Here is a 20,583-nt window from a genome sequence, read left to right as displayed (position 1 = left end):
CACACTCTAGGAGCTCAGATGCAAAAAAAATGTTTCCGTCCAACATTTTGGACAGACAAGCAGTCTTCATCAGGGTATATTTTGTTAAATGGGGCGGCAGGGTAGCCTAGTGGTTAGAGCGTTGGACTAGTAACCGGAAGGTTGCAAGTTCAAACCCCCGAGCTGACAAGGTACAAATCTGTCGTTCTGCCCCTGAACAAGGCAGTTAACCCACTGTTCCTAGGCCTTCATTGAAAATAAGCATTTGTTCTTAACTGACTTGCCTAGTTAAATAAAGGTCAAATAAAAATAAAGAAAGAACTACCAGGCACCTTGGCATCAACGACCAACGTTGAAACTACAGTCTGCTAGATGTGCTCAGGCATCAAACATAAAAGGACAACTACTATTGGTTCTCTCTCCACTGTGATAGGATCGTTGTTGTGGCCCGTATTCATAAGGTGCAACAGCATAGCAAAAAATAAATAAATAGAATGTTTCTTATTGGACAAGTTCAACGAAGTCCCTCCCCTATTTCAGTATGTTTTCTTCCGTTTGGTTTCTAATGAATATGACCCAAAAACAGGACACGCTGTAAAGAAGCAGGAGTTAGTTCTGTATTCACAAAGCGTCTCAGAGTAGGAGTGATGATCTAGGATCAGGTGTCCATATAATCTAATTCATTATGATCTAGGATCAGGTGTCCATATAATCTAATTCATTATGATCTAGGATCAGGTGTCCATATATCAGCACTCCTACTCAGAGGCTTTGTGAATACAGACCTACTAACACACAAGTTATTTTGCACGTTTACAGCGTGTCGTGTTTTGCCTAAACACTTAGAGAGAGACCTCTCTCTCTCTCTCTCCTCGGATCTCTCTCTCTCTCTCTCTCCCTCTCTCTCTCCCTCTCTCCCTCCTCGGATCTCTCTCTCTCTCTGATCTCTCTCTCTCTCCCTCTCCCTCTCTCCTCGGATCTCTCTCTCTCTCTCTCTCTCTCTCTCCTCGGATCTTTCTCCTCGGATCTCTCTCTCTCTTCGGATCTCTCTCTCTCTCTCTTCGGATCTCTCTCCTCGGATCTCTCTCTCTCTCTCTCTTCGGATCTCTCTCTCTCTCTCTTCGGATCTCTCTCTCTCTCTCTTCGGATCTTTCTCCTCGGATCTCTCTCTCTCTTCGGATCTCTCTCTCTCTCTCTTCGGATCTTTCTCCTCGGATCTCTCTCTCTCTTCGGATCTCTCTCTCTCTCTCTTCGGATCTCTCTCCTCGGATCTCTCTCTCTCTCTTCGGATCTCTCTCTCTCTCTTTGGATCTCTCTCTCTCTCCTCGCATCTCTGTCTATTACTCCAGTCTTCCCGCTCTCCTCCTCCTCCCTCTCCACAACCTGTTGCTCTCCAGACCCCCTCCATGCACAGGCCTTATTAATGATAGTCTATTCACACATGGATATGAGTTCTGCTCTCCCTTACCTCTCCCTCACAGCTAGAGAACACCACAAACATCTCAGCCATTCCTGAAGCCAACAACTGCCTCTTGTGTAGCTCAGTGTGTCTGTGTGGTTTATGCTCTTTTCTCATGTGCGGTCACTGCTGCTGTGTTCAAAAACCACACCATGAACTGCCTGGGAACACTGACAGATACAGCCTGCTGTATAACGCAGAGATACAGAGAGAGGGTGGGAAGCAGAGAGGGAACAGGAAGAAAGTGGTGGGAGGAGGGAAAGAGATAAGGTGGAGAGAGAGAATGTTCTCATTATGTATAGTATAAAGGTAAAGTCTGTTTTTTCATATCAGCACCTCATAAATCAGTTATTATGCAGGGATAACCAGTGTGTGTGTGTGTGTGTGTGTGTGTGTGTGTGTGTGTTGCTCTGGCAACATAAAGGTTGATGACAGCAGAGAACCTTTGGACTCTGGTGAGGAGAAGAGAAGAGAGTAAAAGGGAGGGGAGAAGGGAAAGGGACGACGGGAAAATCATTAAGCGAAAAAGAGGGAGAGAGAGAGGAGAGGAGGGAGAGAGAGAGAAGGAGAGGAGGAGGGAGAGAGAGAGAAGGAGAGAGAGAGAGAGAGAGAGAGAGAGAAGGAGAGGAGGAGGGAGAGAGAGAGAAGGAGAGAGAGAGAGAGAGAGAGAAGGAGAGAGAGAGAGAGAGAGGAGGAGGGAGAGAGAAGGAGGGAGAGAGGGCGAAGAGGAGGAGGGAGAGAGAGAGGGCGAAGAGGAGGAGGGAGAGAGGGCGAAGAGGAGGAGGGAGAGAGGAAGGAGAGGAGGAGGGAGAGAGGAAGGAGAGGAGGAGGGAGAGAGAGAGAAGGAGAGGAGGAGGGAGAGAGAGAGAAGGAGAGGAGGAGGGAGAGAGAGAAGGAGAGAAGGAGGGAGAGAGAGAAGGAGAGAGAGAGAGGAGAGAGAGAGAGAGAAGGAGAGAGAGAGAGAGAGAGAGAGAAGGAGAGAGAGAGAGAGAAGGAGAGAGAGAGAGAGAAGGAGAGAGAGAGAGAGAAGGAGAGGAGGAGGGAAGGGAGAGAGAGAGAAGGAGAGGAGGAGGGAGAGAGAGAGAAGGAGAGGAGGAGGGAGAGAGAGAAGGAGGGAGAGAGGGAGAGAGAGAGAAGGAGGGAGAGAGGGCGAAGAGGAGGAGGGAGAGAGAGAGGAGGGAGAGAGAGAGAAGGAGAGGAGGAGGGAGAGAGAGAGAAGGAGAGGAGGAGGGAGAGAGAGAGAAGGAGAGGAGGAGGGAGAGAGAGAGAAGGAGAGGAGGAGGGAGAGAGAGAGAAGGAGAGGAGGAGGGAGAGAGAGAAGGAGAGGAGGAGGGAGAGAGGGAGAGAGAATGAGAGGAGGAGGGAGAGAGGGAGAGAGAATGAGAGGAGGAGGAGGAGGAGAGGGAGAGAGAGAAGGAGGGAGAGAGACCTGAATAGAGGACAGGAGGGAACAGGAGAGGGAGAGAGACCTGAATAGAGGACAGGAGGGAAGAGGAGAGGGAGAGAGACCTGAATAGAGTACAGGAGGGAAGAGGAGAGGGAGAGAGACCTGAATAGAGGACAGGAGGGAAGAGGAGAGGGAGAGAGAGACCTGAATAGAGGACAGGAGGGAAGAGGAGAGGGAGAGAGAGACCTGAATAGAGGACAGGAGGGAAGAGGAGAGGGAGAGAGAGACCTGAATAGAGGACAGGAGGGAAGAGGAGAGGGAGAGAGACCTGAATAGAGGACAGGAGGGAAGAGGAGAGGGAGAGAGAGACCTGAATAGAGGACAGGAGGGAAGAGGAGAGGGAGAGAGAGACCTGAATAGAGGACAGGAGGGAAGAGAGACCTGAATAGAGGACAGGAGGGAAGAGGAGAGGGAGAGAGAGACCTGAATAGAGGACAGGAGGGAAGAGGAGAGGGAGAGAGAGACCTGAATAGAGGACAGGAGGGAAGAGGAGAGGGAGAGAGAGACCTGAATAGAGGACAGGAGGGAAGAGGAGAGGGAGAGAGAGACCTGAACAGAGGACAGGAGGGAAGAGGAGAGGGAGAGAGACCTGAATAGAGAACAGGAGGGAAGAGGAGAGGGAGAGAGAGAAGGAGAGGAGGAGGATCGATAGGGAGAGAGACCTGAATAGAGGACAGGAGGGAAGAGGAGAGGGAGAGAGAGGAGGAGGAGGAAGAGGAGGGATAGGGAGGCGGGAGAATAGAGGACAGGAGGGATAGGGAGAGAGAAGAGGAGGAGGGATAATAGAGGACAGGAGATATAGGGAGAGAGAAGAAGAGGAGAATACACATGTCAATCCCAGAATCCCTCACTTCACATGTGGCAGTGTTTGACCTACAACCTTTCTTGTCCCCTCTGTCTCTACCACTCCTTCTGTCTTCCTTTCATTCTTTCCCTCTGCCTGTCTGTCCCTCCCTCCCTCCCGCCATCCCGCCCTCCCACCATCCCTCCCTCCCGCCATCCCTCCCTCCCGCCCTCCCGCAACAATGTGTTTCAGTACATAGTGTGACTCGTTTAGACAATCACTGAGTCCCCCCCCCTCCCTCCCTCCGTCAATACAATGGGCTTTGATCTCTCTGTGTGTTTCGCAGCCCTCTGTTAAGAGTGTCATGGTGTGTTTCACAGCCCTCTGTTAGAGTGTCATGGTGTGTTTCACAGCCCTCTGTTAGAGTGTCATGGTGTGTTTCACAGCCCTCTGTTAGAGTGTCATGGTGTGTTTCACAGCCCTCTGTTAGAGTGTCATGGTGTGTTTCACAGCCCTCTGTTAGAGTGTCATGGTGTGTTTCACAGCCCTCTGTTAGAGTGTCATGGTGTGTTTCACAGCCCTCTGTTAGAGTGTCATGGTGTGTTTCACAGCCCTCTGTTAGAGTGTCATGGTGTGTTTCACAGCCCTCTGTTAGAGTGTCATGGTGTGTTTCACTGCCCTCTGTTAAGAGTGTCATGGTGTGTTTCACAGCCCTCTGTTAGAGTGTCATGGTGTGTTTCACTGTGAGCTCTCTCTCTCTAATTCAGGAGCAGAACGGATGTAGTTGAGGGAGAGAGGGAGCGAAGAAGAAGGGAGGGGAAAGTCGTTTTGGCTCCAGAGAGCACAACAAGCTGAGACAGGAAGTCATTCAGAGTGAAACACAAAACACCCAGAATAAAACCACATTCACTGCAGGGAAAGATTCACTTTCTATAGTCTCTGTGTGTGTGTGTGTGTGTGTGTGTGTGTGTGTGTGTGTGTGTGTGTGTGTGTGTGTGTGTGTAGTGTCAACACAACAGTGGATATCGTGCCAGCTAACAAGTTGATTTATGATAAATGGTCTTTATGAACACACACACACACACACACACACACCCACAACCAAACACACACACACCCACAACCAAACACACACACACACACACACACACACACCCACAACCAAACACACCCAAACACACACTCCACACACCCCCACAACCACACACAACCAAACACACCCCTACAACCAAACACACACACACACACACACACACACACACACAACCAAACACACACCACACACACACACACCCACAACCAAACACACACACACACACACACACACCCAAACACACCCAAACACACCCCCACAACCACACACAACCAAACACACACCCACAACCAAACACACACCCACAACCAAACACACCCACAACCAAACACACCCACAACCAAACACACCCCCACAACCAAACACACCCCCACAACCAAACACACCCCCACAACCAAACACACCCCCACAACCAAACACACCCCCACAACTAAACACACCCCCACACACCCACAACCAAACACCCCCCCACAACCAAACACACCTACTGGCACCTCTACTGGTCATTCTGGCTGTAACTATACGTGAATAATGAATTAGCAACAGACACTAATAAACTCTTCAAATGACATGAGATGTGTAGACTGATGTATTGGTGTCTGTTTGTAAATGACATGAGATGTGTAGACTGATGTATTGGTGTCTGTTTGTAAATGACATGAGATGTGTAGACTGATGTATTGGTGTCTGTTTGTAAATGACATGAGATGTGTAGACTGATGTATTGGTGTCTGTTTGTAAATGACATGAGATGTGTAGACTGATGTATTGGTGTCTGTTTGTAAATGACATGAGATGTGTAGACTGATGTATTGGTGTCTGTTTGTAAATGACATGAGATGTGTAGACTGATGTATTGGTGTCTGTTTGCAAATGACATGAGATGTGTAGACTGATGTATTGGTGTCTGTTTGTAAATGACATGAGATGTGTAGACTGATGTATTGGTGTCTGTTTGCAAATGACATGAGATGTGTAGACTGATGTATTGGTGTCTGTTTGTAAATGACATGAGATGTGTAGACTGATGTATTGGTGTCTGTTTGTAAATGACATGAGATGTGTAGACTGATGTATTGGTGTCTGTTTGTAAATGACATGAGATGTGTAGACTGATGTATTGGTGTCTGTTTGTAAATGACATGAGATGTGTAGACTGATGTATTGGTGTCTGTTTGCAAATGACATGAGATGTGTAGACTGATGTATTGGTGTCTGTTTGCAAATGACATGAGATGTGTAGACTGATGTATTGGTGTCTGTTTGTAAATGACATGAGATGTGTAGACTGATGTATTGGTGTCTGTTTGTAAATGACATGAGATGTGTAGACTGATGTATTGGTGTCTGTTTGTAAATGACATGAGATGTGTAGACTGATGTATTGGTGTCTGTTTGTAAATGACATGAGATGTGTAGACTGATGTATTGGTGTCTGTTTGTAAATGACATGAGATGTGTAGACTGATGTATTGGTGTCTGTTTGTAAATGACATGAGATGTGTAGACTGATGTATTGGTGTCTGTTTGTAAATGACATGAGATGTGTAGACTGATGTATTGGTGTCTGTTTGTAAATGACATGAGATGTGTAGACTGATGTATTGGTGTCTGTTTGTAAATGACATGAGATGTGTAGACTGATGTATTGGTGTCTGTTTGCAAATGACATGAGATGTGTAGACTGATGTATTGGTGTCTGTTTGTAAATGACATGAGATGTGTAGACTGATGTATTGGTGTCTGTTTGTAAATGACATGAGATGTGTAGACTGATGTATTGGTGTCTGTTTGTAAATGACATGAGATGTGTAGACTGATGTATTGGTGTCTGTTTGTAAATGACATGAGATGTGTAGACTGATGTATTGGTGTCTGTTTGTAAATGACATGAGATGTGTAGACTGATGTATTGGTGTCTGTTTGTAAATGACATGAGATGTGTAGACTGATGTATTGGTGTCTGTTTGTAAATGACATGAGATGTGTAGACTGATGTATTGGTGTCTGTTTGTAAATGACATGAGATGTGTAGACTGATGTATTGGTGTCTGTTTGTAAATGACATGAGATGTGTAGACTGATGTATTGGTGTCTGTTTGCAAATGACATGAGATGTGTAGACTGATGTATTGGTGTCTGTTTGTAAATGACATGAGATGTGTAGACTGATGTATTGGTGTCTGTTTGCAAATGTTTTTCTATTGAAAACAAGTTGTAAAATACTTCAGGCGCCTACGACTAAAATACTGACAGTTAAACTAAATATTTCCCCTACACACACGCATGCCACGGTTGCCAGGTGAGGTGGTTACCATGCGAGCAGGTTGCCAGGCGAGGTGGTTACCACGCGAGCAGGTTGCCAGGCGAGGTGGTTACCATGCGAGCAGGTTGCCAGGCGAGGTGGTTACCATGCGAGCAGGTTGCCAGGCGAGGTGGTTACCACGCGAGCAGGTTGCCAGGCGAGGTGGTTACCACGCGAGCAGGTTGCCAGGCGAGGTGGTTACCACGCGAGCAGGTTGCCAGGCGAGGTGGTTACCACGCGAGCAGGTTGCCAGGCGAGGTGGTTACCACGCGAGCAGGTTGCCAGGCGAGGTGGTTACCACGCGAGCAGGTTGCCAGGCGAGGTGGTTACCACGCGAGCAGGTTGCCAGGCGAGGTGGTTACCACGCGAGCAGGTTGCCAGGCGAGGTGGTTACCACGCGAGCAGGTTGCCAGGCGAGGTGGTTACCACGCGAGCAGGTTGCCAGGCGAGGTGGTTACCACGCGAGCAGGTTGCCAGGCGAGGTGGTTACCATGCGAGCAGGTTGCCAGGCGAGCAGGTTGCCAGGCGAGCAGGTTGCCAGGCGAGCAGGTTGCCAGGCGAGGTGGTTACCATGCGAGCAGGTTGCCAGGCGAGGTGGTTACCACGCGAGCAGGTTGCCAGGCGAGGTGGTTACCACGCGAGCAGGTTGCCAGGCGAGGTGGTTACCATGCGAGCAGGTTGCTAGGCGAGGTGGTTACCATGCGAGCAGGTTGCCAGGCGAGGTGGTTACCATGCGAGCAGGTTGCCAGGCGAGGTGGTTACCATGCGAGCAGGTTGCCAGGCGAGGTGGTTACCAGGCGAGCAGGTTGCCAGGCGAGGTGGTTACCAGGCGAGCAGGTTGCCAGGCGAGGTGGTTACCATGCGAGCAGGTTGCCAGGCGAGGTGGTTACCATGCGAGCAGGTTGCCAGGCGAGGTGGTGTGAAACACGCGGAAGATAAATTATTAGGGAGAGAGAGCGAGAGGCAGATCTCAGGTTTTCTGTAAAACTGGTTTGTCTTGCTTCATTAGAACACAGATTGTAGACTTGTTTATCTGGTTCACTAATAGGACTAAAATAGTCCTACAATGGTGTTTAAAATACATCTATGACCACACACATTTAGGTGTTTCAGCCTATAGGCTAAATTCTCATTCACCTCTTACGGTGATGAGAATGAGACAGTAGTGAGCACGGTTACATTGCACAAAATAATGTGATTTATTGTGAATAGTCTGATTTTTAAATATAATCATTTGTTTAAAATGTTTAAATGCTTTGCAAGAACAACAATTTAATCCTAATAATCCTGTTTACATGGACACATCTGAAATCAGGCTGCCTGATGGGAATTATGATAAACGCAGAAAATCACCAATCAAAATAAAACCCTCTACCACACTTGACCACGTTATTTTTGGGAAGAACATTTTATCCTGAGTTCGGACAGATAAAGTTTGTATGTGAAAACTATTTCAAACTAAGATACTTTCAGTTGTTCCCGAACTCACTTCACTTGCACAAAAGAGAGAGAGTCTTGAACTGCTGCTGTTAGCACATGTACAGATCAAATACACAGCGCTGGAACTCTGCTTGAAAAAAGGTGTTTACACGTCCTAATCATTTGAAAGATTGCTCAGAAAACCAGGTGTTTTAATCAGCTTACTTTGATTTTGAATTTACGCCGATTAAGATAAACAGAGTAAAGTGTTTACAGGACTGATGTATAATCTGCCTACTGCCATATGATCAGTTTAATAAGGAATTATTGCTATGCATGCCGACGTTTGACTCGAGGCCTATACTCCCTCTAGTCCTATACTCCGTCTTTCAAATTCCCATGTCAACTGAGCAGAGACAGAGAACGTAAAAGTGGGAAAGAAAATGGGGGTTGGTCAATACCAGCAGTGATAATTTGCTGCATTCAAAACAACTGGGAAGTCTGAAAAACTCGAGGTCGAATCATGAAGGTCAGTGATCTTCAGGTAGGAGAGTCAGAGCTCTAAGAAGTGACCCGAGTTGGATTTCCGAGATGGATGACCGTTCAAATGGATTATTCCCCAGTCGGAGCTCGTTTTTTTCCCCCCTCGAGATCCTGGTCGTTTTGAACTGAAGTTGGAAGTCTGAGATTTCCCGAGTCCCCAGTTGTTTTGAACGTGGAATTTAAAAAAAAATGTTTTTAAACCTGAGCTGAGGAAAAACTTGCTTGACAAGAATTCAAAACAGAGAACAGAGCTAGGCCTATCTATACCTGCACATGGGTGTTACGTCCCAAATTGTACCCTACTTCCTATATAGTGCACTACTTTTGAATAGAACCCCATAGGGATACGTCAAAAGGTCACATTTGGGACAGGACCTGTATGTTGACATGTAGCCTAGCGTTTCCCCAACTCATTGTAGTAGCCCCTCCCCCTTCTGTTTTAAGGTATCTGGGACCAACAGATGCATATGGATATTCCCAGTCATGTGAAATTCATAAAGTAACTGATTTCCTCATACGAACCGTAACTCAGTCAAATCTTAGAAAATTGTTACATGTTGCGTTTACATTTTGGTTCAGTGTCGTTTATGATTTGTTATGTTTCGTTAAGGTATATATTAATGTCCATCACCCATTTCGTATAATTTGTTACAAATTACAATTCGTATTATACACGACATCGCAAAAAGTATGTGGACACCCCTTCAAATTAGTGGATTCGTCTATTACACCCGTTGCTGACATGTGTATAAAATCGAGCACACAGCCATACAATCTCCATAGACAAACATTGGCTTTACTGAAGAGCTCAGTGACTTTCAACTGATGCCACCTTTCCGACAAGTCAGTTTGTCAAATTTCTGCCCTGCTAGATCTGCCCCGGTCAACTGTAAGCGCTGCTATTGTGAAGTGGAAATGTCTAGGAGCAACAATGGCTCAGCCGCAAAGTGGTAGACCACACAAGCTCACAGAACGGGACCACCGAGTGCTGAAGCGTGTAGCGTGTGGAAATAGTCTGTCCTCAAGTTGCAATACTCACTACCGAGTTCCAAACTGCCTCTGGAAGCAAAGTCAGCACAATAACTGTTCGTCAGGAACTTCATGAAATGGGTTTCCATGGCCGAGCAGCCGCAAACAAGCCTAAGTTCACCATGCGCAAGGACAAGCTTCGGCTGGAGTGGTGTAAAGCTCGCCGCCATTGGACTCTGGAGTAGTGGAAAAGCGTTCTCTGGAGTGATGACTCACGCTTCACCATCTAACAGTCCAACCGATGAAACTGGGTTTGGCAGATGCCAGGAGAACGCTACCTGCCCCAATGCATAGTGCCGACTGTAAAGTTTGGTGGAGGAGGAATAATGGTCTGGGGCGGTTTTTCATGGTTCGGGCTCAGTCCCTTAGTTCCAGTTAAGGGACAACTTAATGCTACAGCATATTCTAGACGATTCTGTGTTTCCAATTTTGTGGCAACAGTTTGGGGAAGGCCCCTTCCTGTTTCAGCATGCACAAAGCAAGGTCTATACAGAAATGGTTTGTTGAGATCGGTGTGAAAGAACTTGACTGGCCTGCACAAAGCCCTGACCTCAACCCCATCGAACACCTTTGAGATAAATTGGAATGCCGACTGCAAGCCAGTCCTCATTGCCCAACATCAGTGCCTGACCTCACTAATACTCTTGTGGCTTAATGGATGCAAGTCCCCGCAGCAATGTTCCAACATCTAGTGGAAAGCCTTCCCAGAAGAGTGGAGGCTGTTATAGCAGCAAAGGGGGGGACCAACTCCATATTAATGCCCATGATTTTGGAATGAGATGTTCGACAAGCAGGTACTTTTGGTCATGTAGTGTATGTTATGAATTTTGCAATGTTATGTTATGAATTCTAGCTAGGTGGCTAACGTTAGCTAGCTCACTGACATTAGCTAGGCTAGGGGTTATGTTTAAAGTTAGGATTAAGTTTAGGAGTTAAAGTGTTACGGTGTGGGTTAGTTAAGTAACCATTGGTCTTATGTAACCATACAAAACGTAACATATACTAAATGGAATCTGTTCAATTTACATACAGAATCATACGAAATGCTCTGAGACCAGGTTGAGCCTGTACTACAGCCTCTGGGCTGCTCTGACTGTGGTGTCAAAAGTCAACTTTGTCTCTCACAACCAACATGGCTCTACAAAGTAATGTCCACAAAGTACAGATTTGTCAATAAAACATTCACATATAGTTATGCTACTATTATATTTTAAATGAATGGCGCTTGAATGCCACTTGTGGCGGGGGAGAAAATACGAGAAGAATACACACACACGTTTGGATATGTAGGTAGACTACTAACCTCGTCCCATTTGATAAACTTGCTCCCCCGTTTTAGTATGTCGTGAACCGACACAGGTTTGAGCTGTAGAGCGTGGACTCCGGGCTTCGCCCCTGCCATGGCTCCGGGTCAACGCCGTGTGGCAACGCCTAAACTCCGGGTGCGGCGACCTGCCCTAGTCACTGCCCCCTGGTCCTCGGGGCTAAGTCCTTTTCCGGGATGAGCTGTGACTTGCAGCTCATGAAGCTGCTCTAGAACTTAGTAAATACGATAATTTGTGTCTTAATAGTCGAGGTTTGAGTATTCATCTATCCTAAAATGATTCTAAAAGTCTCACGTTGAGAAGAGTCGAGTAACTGCGTTCTTGTGCGCAGCCCGTATGTCTCGCTTAATTGCGTTGAATGGCTATAAAGCACCCTATCTTCATTCCATCCGCATATTATTGTTCCTCTCTCTCTTTCGTTTTCTTTTAAAAGCTGCCCTCAAACTTTCCCTTCTCCACACTCGTCCAGACGGATTTCTTCTCTTTCTTCCTTCATGTTTTTGAGAAAGGGGGAGCACGCAGGACAGAGCGAGAAGGAAGGAGAGATTCAGTGAGTAAGAGTGAGGGGGGAAAGGGTTGTTTTTTCTCTACTCTCTTCTTTTCAGACAGACAGACGCTGTCATTCCATTTTTAATTTGAGGCGTGTTCTGTGCGTTGGAGACTTTACGCTGAAGCGTGGCAAGAACGTTGGAGTTTTTTAACGCGCTCACACTGCCAGCTAACACAAAGTGATCCGTCCTCATGCATGCTGTCTCCTACAACACCCCATAAAGAATGGCAGCTATGTTGTAGCGTGTTTCCTCGGCAGGCATGGTCTTGGGCGAGATGCCGCCGTAGGCGAGACCTCATCGATCCCGATCCTCTCCTAAATAGAATAGTAGCCTAGACATTGTCCCGCAGCGACGCACTTTTATGTAATGCCAATCCATGTGGTAGCCTACCGTTTTGGAAAACAGGCTGTTGCATTGGCTTGATAGTCCTGATGACCTGACAACAACATAATTTAACAAATGTTATTTTACAGTGCAATATACAGTAGTGATCGCAGACATTTTCATATTGTTCCCTGCTGGAATCAATCCCACAACCCTAGCAGTGCAAGTACCATGCTCCACACGGGAATGTGAGCTATTTTAGGGAGCGCTAACCTCCCTTTAAAGTATCTGCCCAAAATTATTGAATTATTCCTGTCTATACAAAAATAAATGAAATATGTCAAATGACTTCACCAGAGAGCACAAATGGCTGTTAGGTTTTAAATAAGCTGTGTAGGCCTACTTGAGCAGAGGAAGAACAAGCTGTGTAGGCCTACTTGAGCAGAGGAAGAACAAGCTGTGTAGGCCTACTTGAGCAGTGGAAGAACAAGCTGTGTAGGCCTACTTGAGCAGTGGAAGAACAAGCTGTGTAGGCCTACTTGAGCAGAGGAAGAACAAGCTGTGTAGGCCTACTTGAGCAGTGGAAGAACAAGCTGTGTAGGCCTACTTGAGCAGTGGAAGAACAAGCTGTGTAGGCCTACTTGAGCAGTGGAAGAACAAGCTGTGTAGGCCTACTTGAGCAGTGGAAGAACAAGCTGTGTAGGCCTACTTGAGCAGTGGAAGAACAAGCTGTGTAGGCCTACTTGAGCAGTGGAAGAACAAGCTGTGTAGGCCTACTTGAGCAGTGGAAGAACAAGCTGTGTAGGCCTACTTGAGCAGTGGAAGAACAAGCTGTGTAGGCCTACTTGAGCAGTGGAAGAACAAGCTGTGTAGGCCTACTTGAGCAGTGGAAGAACAAGCTGTGTAGGCCTACTTGAGCAGTGGAAGTGGCAATAAACCGGGCTGATTATTGAGTTGCTGCTGTCAGTCAAAAGCCTCTAAAATATGAAGAGGATTAAACTATTTGCAATGTTATGACAAGAAGACAGGGAGGGTCTGTGGTGAAGATATGAACTGTGTCTCTCTCCAGAATGGCTGAGTTGTTTGCCCTCCAGTTCTTAGCATTTATTGTTTCACGTGAGTCGTTTGCCCTCCAATTCTTAGCATTTATTGTTTCGTGTGAGTCGTTTGCCCTCCAATTCTTAGCATTTATTGTTTCGTGTGAGTCGTTTGCCCTCCAATTCTTAGCATTTATTGTTTCGTGTGAGTCGTTTGCCCTCCAATTCTTAGCATTTATTGTTTCGTGTGAGTCGTTTGCCCTCCAATTCTTAGCATTTATTGTTTCGTGTGAGTCGTTTGCCCTCCAATTCTTAGCATTTATTGTTTCGTGTGAGTCGTTTGCCCTCCAATTCTTAGCATTTATTGTTTCATGTGAGTCGTTTGCCCTCCAATTCTTAGCATTTATTGTTTCATGTGAGTCGTTTGGCCTTTGATTGTTTATTTGTATCAATTCCCCATTACACATGTCACCAGTAGTACATTTACCATTAATCCCCATCATTTGGTTACATTCATTTCTGTTAATAATAATGCATGTTTTAATGAAGTCATTTGCTGTTCTCATTCTCAGAGTGGAAATGTTGTTTGCAGAGTTCACAACCTGCTACACTTGTGAGAAACACGTTTTGGTTTATTTAATGCATTGCAGTACTAGCTGTGCCATTAGAGATTCTGGTTGAAGTCCAGAAGTCTGTCGCAGCCGATCGGGATGCCCATGGGGCCAGTGTCGTCCGGGTTAGTGGAGGGTTTGGCCCGGCAGGGATGTTCTTGAAGTCCAGGCTCTGTCGCAGCCGATCGGGATGCCCATGGGGCCAGTGTCGTCCGGGTTAGTGGAGGGTTTGGCCCGGCAGGGATGTTCTTGAAGTCCAGGCTCTGTCGCAGCCGATCGGGATGCCCATGGGGCCAGTGTCGTCCGGGTTAGTGGAGGGTTTGGCCCGGCAGGGATGTTCTTGAAGTCCAGGCTCTGTCGCAGCCGATCGGGATGCCCATGGGGCCAGTGTCGTCCGGGTTAGTGGAGGGTTTGGCCCGGCAGGGATGTTCTTGAAGTCCAGGCTCTGTCGCAGCCGATCGGGATGCCCATGGGGCCAGTGTCGTCCGGGTTAGTGGAGGGTTTGGCCCGGCAGGGATGTTCTTGAAGTCCAGGCTCTGTCGCAGCCGATCGGGATGCCCATGGGGCCAGTGTCGTCCGGGTTAGTGGAGGGTTTGGCCCGGCAGGGATGTTCTTGAAGTCCAGGCTCTGTCGCAGCCGATCGGGATGCCCATGGGGCCAGTGTCGTCCGGGTTAGTGGAGGGTTTGGCCCGGCAGGGATGTTCTTGAAGTCCAGGCTCTGTCGCAGCCGATCGGGATGCCCATGGGGCCAGTGTCGTCCGGGTTAGTGGAGGGTTTGGCCCGGCAGGGATGTTCTTGAAGTCCAGGCTCTGTCGCAGCCGATCGGGATGCCCATGGGGCCAGTGTCGTCCGGGTTAGTGGAGGGTTTGGCCCGGCAGGGATGTTCTTGAAGTCCAGAAGTCTGTCGCAGCCGATCGGGATGCCCATGGGGCCAGTGTCGTCCGGGTTAGTGGAGGGTTTGGCCCGGCAGGGATGTTCTTGAAGTCCAGGCTCTGTCGCAGCCGATCGGGATGCCCATGGGGCCAGTGTCGTCCGGGTTAGTGGAGGGTTTGGCCCGGCAGGGATGTTCTTGAAGTCCAGGCTCTGTCGCAGCCGATCGGGATGCCCATGGGGCCAGTGTCGTCCGGGTTAGTGGAGGGTTTGGCCCGGCAGGGATGTTCTTGAAGTCCAGAAGTCTGTCGCAGCCGATCGGGATGCCCATGGGGCCAGTGTCGTCCGGGTTAGTGGAGGGTTTGACCCGGCAGGGATGTTCTTGAAGTCCAGGCTCTGTCGCAGCCGATCGGGATGCCCATGGGGCCAGTGTCGTCCGGGTTAGTGGAGGGTTTGGCCGGCAGGGATGTTCTTGTCCCATTGCGCACCAGCAACTCCTGTGGTGGGCTTGGCACAATGGATGCTGATGTGGTCGCCAGGTGTTTAGTGTTTCTTCTGACACATTGGTGCAGCTGGCTTCCAGGTTAAGTGGGCATTGTGTCAGGAAGCAGCTTGGCTGGGTTGTGTTTCAGAGGATGCATGCCTCTCCTGAGTCTGTACGGGAGTTGCAGCAATGGGACAAGACTGTGACTACCAATTGGATACCATGGTGGGACAAGACTGTGACTACCAATTGGATACCATGGTGGGACAAGACTGCTTGTGTGTCCAGTCTGAGGCCTATTGTTGCCTTGAGACTTTCTCTGAATTCCACATTTCTTTAGCCACCAATGGCTCACGGTATATCAGTGTGTCCATATGACAGAGGCTTGTGTACTTTCTGAAAATGTACTAGAAAGTGGCTCTCCTTTTCACCTCACATGAACCTGATTTACTTAACAAAATGATGCACATCTCAATTGGTTGTCCAGGTAACTCGTGACATCCCAAGTGGGGGGCTTTCCTCCTTTGTTTCTACAGGTAAGTGGGTGGGGGGGCTTTCCTCCTTTGTTTCTACAGGTAAGTGGGTGGGGGGCTTTCCTCCTTTGTTTCTACAGGTAAGTGTGGGGGGGATGACATCACAACTTCCCATCAAACCAACTACTTGAATGCAAAGTTCAAAAATCACTGGAGGACATATTTAAGGACAATGTTTTTTTTATTTTTTATGTTTAGCTTCACACAATATAATTGTAAAAAATAAAAAAAAAGCATTAAGACGTCTATAAGAAAATAAGCAACAGCAAATATTAGATAGATATTAGATATTAATAAAGCACCTCTTTATCTTCTAAAATACTTTTTACAACGTAGGAAAAGGAACAGGAAGAGTAGTGCCAAGATGGAGGTGGCTTCCAAACAGCGCCCCCTGTCAGTTATCTAGTGTATATATAAATCATTGGCTCAGAAACCAGTAGCTCAGAAACCAGCTAGCTATTACATTGAAACATATGAAGTGCTTTGCATTGGTTGTTATTCCATTGAAATGTATGAATAGCTTTACATTGGTTGTTATTCCATTGAAATCCATGAAGTGCTTTGCATTGGTTCTTCAGGTAGCCTAGGAAGGCACTGAACCCCAAGTTGTCCCCACAAACCTCAGTGCTTGAGATGTCCTCCTCCTCTAACTCGTACCATTCCTCAATAACTTCCTTCCCAGTGGGCTGCACTGACTGCTGCCAGGTTAGGACAGTCCCGTGTGGCTCCGTTAGTAAAGCGTAATGCTTGTAGTGGCAGGGTTGTGGGTTTGATTCCCACAAGGAACCATTCATTAAAATGGATGTACTAAGTTGCTCTGGATAAGAGCGTAAAATGACAGACGGGGACATTTTTTTTATTGATGTCTTTTGATACAAGTTTAAACGTCATCAATGAGCATCTCTGTCTCTTCGCCCTTAAGACTTGAGAAAACACATATCTTCTGTGTTGTAGGGGTGTTGTAGGTGTGTTGTAGGGGTGTTGTAGGGGTGTTGTAGGGGTGTTGTAGGGGTGTTGTAGGGGTGTTGTAGGGGTGTTGTAGGGGTGATGAAGGGGTGTTGTAGGTGTGTTGTAGGGGTGTTGTAGGGGTGATGAAGGGGTGTTGTAGGGGTGTTGTAGGTGTGTTGTAGGTGTGATGAAGGTGTGTTGTAGGGTGTTGTAGGGGTGTTGTAGGTGTGTTGTAGGTGTGTTGTAGGGGTGTTGTAGGGGTGTTGTAGGGGTGTTGTAGGGGTGATGAAGGGGTGTTGTAGGTGTGTTGTAGGGGTGTTGTAGGGGTGATGAAGGGGTGTTGTAGGGGTGTTGTAGGTGTGATGAAGGTGTGTTGTAGGGGTGTTGTAGGGGTGTTGTAGGTGTGTTGTAGGTGTGTTGTAGGGGTGTTGTAGGGGTGTTGTAGGGGTGTTGTAGGTGTGTTGTAGGGGTGTTGTAGGTGTGTTGTAGGTGTGTTGTAGGTGTGTTGTAGGGGTGTTGTAGGGGTGTTGTAGGTGTGTTGTAGGGGTGTTGTAGGTGTGTTGTAGGTGTGTTGTAGGTGTGTTGTAGGTGTGTTGTAGGTGTGATGAAGGGGTGTTGTAGGTGTGTTGTAGGGGTGTTGTAGGGGTGTTGTAGGTGTGTTGTAGGGGTGTTGTAGGTGTGTTGTAGGTGTGATGAAGGGGTGTTGTAGGTGTGTTGTAGGGGTGTTGTAGGGGTGATGAAGGGGTGTTGTAGGGGTGATGAAGGGGTGACTGGCTGCGACGAAGTGACATCGGACGTGAGTCGTCTTCCAGAGAGAACGAAGAGGCCACGTGACCTGGCAGAGGATGGCTGAAACACTTTGTAACGGGTAAGACCATCTTCATACGGAACGGAAATGATACACCCCGCATTGAAATTGTATGTATACGCGCTAAACGATTCACAGTGTGATGAGGACATTTCTACCACACAGTCCACCTGTCCTATCAGTGAATATGCTTCCCTTGTCCAGAGTGGGACAGTTCATTTCTAACAGACCTGATAACTTTCTTTGTTGTAACTTTTGAGGTTGGGAACCAACACGTTGGTCACAAGCTACACTGTTCACAGCCCCGTGTGAATGCATGTAGTGGACAGGTGCTGGACTGTCTTGTTTATCTTGTACTTTCCATTGTGTTAAGTGATAAGTGGGGTGAAATAAAAGATTGTTTTGCAATGTATTGTCTCATTCATTACTTCTTCTCATTCAGTATTAAAAAATAAATACATGTTTTGTGGGTAGATATGTGAATACACTATTAAAAATAACAAGATAAGAACTACAAGCAATATAGATGGGTTATAGTTCATTAGATAACCCTATGTGTTAAAACCCAACATGACCACCATAAGGTAGGTGCTAAACAGTCTAAATTCCCTCTCGCCTAAATATTAAAAATACATTAAAATAAAACAACTTCCCCCTCTCTCTCCTACCGGCAACAGAGTACACCAGCCCGCTGACACACACACACACACACACACACATACACACCTTCCCATCCTCCAGACATGTGTGTTGGAAGGCCACATTAAAGAGTGGACACCTGTGGTGGCAATAGTCTCATTCACTCTCTCCTCTCCCTTGCTCTCTCCCCCACTCTCTCCTCTCCCGCTCTCCTCTCCCTGTAGAGCCTGGCATTAACTGATAAGTGTCAGTTCCCCTCTAATCACTTTCCCTACTTCAGCCTCTACAACATGGCTGTGTTCCAAATGGCTCTCTATCTCCTATATATATATAGTGCACTACAGAGTCCTATAGGCCCTGGTCAGAAGTAGTGCACTACAGAGTCCTATAGGCCCTGGATTCCATTTGGGACTCACAGCAGGTGGTCTGTTCCCAAAAGGAAATATACATTAAATTATCAGAGAAACATATTAATAGTCTATTATTCTTCATACTAACCTTTTGTTTCTGCCAACTATCAATATATTGTGATAAAAATACACAGTGACAAACACAGCTGTGCCCTGTGGCCATGTTCCCTATTGGCCTGATTAGTGACTGAAGGTCAGAGAGAGGGTGAGAGAGACTGACAGAGAGGATGAGGGGGGATAGAGATGGGGGAGGAAGAGAGGGTGGGAGGGAGAGAGGGTGACCTGGAGAGGAGGGAAAGAGAGCAGAGAGAGAGAAAAGAGGGGAGAGAGAGAAAAGAGGGGAGAGAGAGAGAAGAGAGAAAAGAGGGGAGAGAGAGAGAAAAGAGGGGAGAGAGAGAGAAAAGAGAAGAGAGAGAAAAGAGGGGAGAGAGAGAAAAGAGAGAAAAGAGGGGAGAGAGAGAGAGAAAAGAGGGGAGAGAGAGAAAAGGGGGGGGAGAGAGAGAGAAAAGAGGGGAGAGAGAAAAGAGGGGAGAGAGAGAAAGAGAGAGAGAGAAGAGAGAGAAAAGAGAGGGAGAGAGAGAGAGAAAAGAGGGGAGAGAGAAAAGAGAGAGAGAGAGAAGAGAGAGAAAAGAGGGGAGAGAGAGAGAGAAAAGAGGGGAGAGAGAGAGAAAAGAGGGGAGAGAGAGAGAGAAAAGAGGGGAGAGAGAGAGAGAAAAGAGGGGAGAGAGAAAAGAGGGGGGAGAGAGAGAGAAAAGAGGGGAGAGAAAAGAGATTAAAGGATGCATCATTTGAAAGTCGTTAAATTAGGTTATGAAGAGAGAGGAAGATGAAGATGAGGACAAACATGGAAAGAAGAGGGGGAGATGTATGAGGTAATTATGAAAGCCCTCCTTCCCACTTTCTCTCCCCTCCCTCTCTTGCTCGCTCCCCCCCCTCCCTCCCTCTCCCATCTTTCATTCTCTCTCCCGTCTTTCACTCGCTCCCTCCCTCTCTCTCTCCCTTCTTTCATTCTCTCTCCCGTCTTTCACTCTCTCTCTCCCGTCTTTCACTCTCTCCCTCCCTCCCTCTCTCTCTCTTTCCCATCTTTCACTCTCTCCCTCCCTCCCTCTCCCATCTTTCACTCTCTCTCTCCCTCCCTCTCTCTCTCTCCCCCTCCCTCTCTCTCTCTCCCTCTTTCACCGCCCTTCCTCTCATTCTCTCTCCTTTCACTGATATCCCTCTCATTCTCTCTCCTTTCACTGATATCCCTCATTCCCTGTCCTTTCACTGATATCCCTCTCATTTCCTGCCCTTTCACTGATATCCCTCTCATTTCCTGTCCTTTCACTGATATCCCTCTCATTTCCTGTCCTTTCACTGATATCCCTCTCATTCTCTCTCCTTTCACTGATATCCCTCTCATTCTCTCTCCTTTCACTGATATCCCTCTCATTCTCTCTCCTTTCACTGATATCCCTCTCATTTCCTCTCCTTTCACTGATATCCCTCTCATTCTCTCTCCTTTCACTGATATCCCTCTCATTCTCTCTCCTTTCACTGATATCCCTCTCATTCCCTCTCCTTTCACTGATATCCCTCTCATTCTCTCTCCTTTCACTGATATCCCTCTCATTCTCTCTCCTTTCACTGATATCCCTCTCATTTCCTGTCCTTTCACTGATATCCCTCTCATTTCCTGTCCTTTCACTGATATCCCTCTCATTTCCTCTCCTTTCACTGATATCCCTCTCATTTCCTCTCCTTTCACTGATATCCCTCTCATTTCCTCTCCTTTCACTGATATCCCTCATTCCCTGTCCTTTCACTGATATCCCTCTCATTTCCTGTCCTTTCACTGATATCCCTCTCATTCCCTCTCCTTTCACTGATATCCCTCTCATTCCCTCTCCTTTCACTGATATCCCTCTCATTTCCTGTCCTTTCACTGATATCCCTCTCATTCTCTCTCCTTTCACTGATATCCCTCTCATTTCCTCTCATTTCAC

The 20,583-nt window shown here is 47.3% G+C and overlaps 1 protein-coding gene across 1 annotated transcript in view; it reads right to left on the bottom strand.

Annotated features, from left to right (window-relative positions):
- Positions 1 to 11,969, bottom strand: part of LOC115116441 (1-phosphatidylinositol 4,5-bisphosphate phosphodiesterase beta-3-like) — a 168,291-nt gene extending 156,322 nt beyond the window's left edge. Inside the window, exon 1 of the mRNA XM_065025231.1 lies at positions 11,362 to 11,969. Within this exon, the coding sequence (XP_064881303.1) occupies positions 11,362 to 11,460 (99 nt within the window). The 5' untranslated portion in view covers positions 11,461 to 11,969. The remainder of the gene's footprint in view (positions 1 to 11,361) is intronic.
- Between the last annotated feature and the right edge of the window lie 8,614 nt (positions 11,970 to 20,583).

The sequence above is a fragment of the Oncorhynchus nerka genome, linkage group LG12 (assembly GCF_034236695.1).
Source record: "Oncorhynchus nerka isolate Pitt River linkage group LG12, Oner_Uvic_2.0, whole genome shotgun sequence".
Lineage (NCBI taxonomy): Eukaryota > Metazoa > Chordata > Actinopteri > Salmoniformes > Salmonidae > Oncorhynchus > Oncorhynchus nerka.
This window is presented reverse-complemented; position numbering and strand designations above follow the sequence as displayed.